General features: G+C 58.5%; 1 protein-coding gene across 1 annotated transcript in view; it reads right to left on the bottom strand.

Moving 5' to 3' along the window:
• Positions 1 to 492: 492 nt before the first annotated feature.
• The window catches only part of GUITHDRAFT_135015 (hypothetical protein), a gene marked incomplete at both ends in the record, with an annotated part of 3,342 nt that continues 1,986 nt past the window's right edge, over positions 493 to 1,848 (bottom strand). Inside the window, 5 exons of the mRNA XM_005837863.1 lie at positions 493 to 687; positions 869 to 1,015; positions 1,180 to 1,236; positions 1,398 to 1,424; positions 1,491 to 1,554. Coding sequence (XP_005837920.1) covers positions 493 to 687; positions 869 to 1,015; positions 1,180 to 1,236; positions 1,398 to 1,424; positions 1,491 to 1,554 — 490 coding nt within the window. The remainder of the gene's footprint in view (positions 688 to 868; positions 1,016 to 1,179; positions 1,237 to 1,397; positions 1,425 to 1,490; positions 1,555 to 1,848) is intronic.

The raw sequence follows: 1,848 nt of genomic DNA, 5'->3' as shown, positions 1-1,848 counted from the left end.
TTCCTTTTCGACCTCTTCTAGACAGCCAAGACTGAGACGATGCCAGTGCCTACTGGTTCTTGCTTCTTTTCTCCGCTCTTCTCCGTTCCGCTCCTCTCTCTCTCTCTCTCTCTCTCTCTCTCTCTCTCTCTCTCTCTCTCTCTCTCTCTCTCTCTCTCTCTCTCTCTCTCTCTCTCTCTCTCTCTCTCTCTCTCTCTCTCTCTCTCTCTCTCTCTCTCTCTCTCTCTCCTCCTCCTCCTCCTCCTCCCTTCATCTTCCCTTCATCTACTCACCGTAGAGGATCTCCCCCGAGCTTCTCCAGCAGAGAGAGAACGACGACTGGCATCATCACTGTCACCGCCCTCCTACCTCCCCTCCCGCCTCCTCCATTCTCTCGCATCTCCTCCCTACAGTTGTTCTCTCCGTCCATTCTCTCCCCATCTCTTTCCCTGATCTATTTTCTCTCCTCCTTCTCCTCCTCCCTCCTCCCTCTCCTCCTCCCTCCTCTTCTTCTCAGCCCTCGCTTATCTCCACGTCTTCGACCTCACCGTAGTTCCCTCTGTTGATCTTATCTCGCAGCGCTCGCAGCGTGTCCACTCGGATCTTAAGAGGATGAGGAGCGTATCGAAGGGCAGCGGACAGGCGCCACTGGATTGCTTGAGGAAGAACGTGAGGTCTCCTCCCCCTGTCCACCTCGATCACCCCCATCTGCATCCACCCGTCAGCTCCTCCTCTGCCCTCTCATCAACCTGGGCAACCTCTCTCCTTTCTCTCCCTCCCCTCCTCACTCTCCTTCTTCAACCTCCCCCCCCCCCCCCCCGGGGTCCTCCCTTTCTCCTCTCCTCTCCTCCTCTACCTTCCCCTGCTCCCCCTTCTCCCTCTTCCTCACCTGCCGCTTCACTGTCGCCCCCCTCTGCTTCAGCGCGCTGATGAAATGATCTTGCGCCAGCCGCAGCGCCTTCCTCACGTTGCGAGAGCGATACTTCTCCTTGAGCAGCCGCTCCTCCTCCAGCCTTCGCTTCCTCTCCTGGATCTCCTGCATGCTCGATCGTCAGCCAAGGTGAGGCATCGTAGGACTTGAGAGTGCAAGACGGAGAGGGAGAGAGGGGAGGAGAGGAGGGAAGAGGAGGGAAGAGGAGGGCAGGGGGGAGGGAAAGGGAGGTGAGCAGAGTGGAGAGGAGGAGGAGCAGGAGGACTGACTCTATTCTTGGCTTCGATGTCAGCATGAGCTTCCATTCTGATCTTCTCGAGCAAGTCCTTGAAGAGCCGAAGGCGTCAGGAGGCAGCTGACAAGGGTGGAGGACAGGAAGGCGGAGTTGGTGGTGGAGGAGTAGGCGATTGAGCAGGAGGTGGTGAAGGAGAGGGGAGTTGAAGAGGATGGGAGAGTGGAGGGGAGGAGGAGGAGAAGAGCGTTGTACCTGTCTCCTCTTGTGCAGTCTTCGTTCCTGTCGGCATCCACGTCAAATCGCAGAGCTTCAATTCTCACCCTCCCCCTTCCAACTTCCACTCACCTCCCGTCTCGTCGCCTCCTCAGCTTTTTTCACGGCCTGATGTTGCTTCTCCAGCTCGGACACGCTGTGGCGGAGAAGACAGAACCATCAGAATTTCGCCAGCGTGCGTCGACCCTTCAACAAACGAGGAGGAGGAGGAGGAGGAGGAGGAGGAGGAGAGGAGGAGGAGAGGAGGAGGAGGAGGAGGAGAGGAGGAGGAGGAGGAGGAGGAGGAGGAGGAGGAGGAGGAGGAGAGGAGGAGGAGGAGGAGGAGGAGGAGGAGGAGGAGAGAGAGAGAGGAGGGGAGGAGGGAGGAGGGAGGAAGAGGGGAGAGGAGGAAGGAGGGTAAGAGCGGAGGGCGATGGCGATCGGGGAGAAG

This window comes from Guillardia theta (assembly GCF_000315625.1).
Source record: "Guillardia theta CCMP2712 unplaced genomic scaffold GUITHscaffold_13, whole genome shotgun sequence".
In the NCBI taxonomy this organism is placed as follows: domain Eukaryota; class Cryptophyceae; order Pyrenomonadales; family Geminigeraceae; genus Guillardia; species Guillardia theta.
Note: the sequence above shows the minus strand (reverse complement) of the source record. Positions and strands in the feature narration are given on the sequence as shown.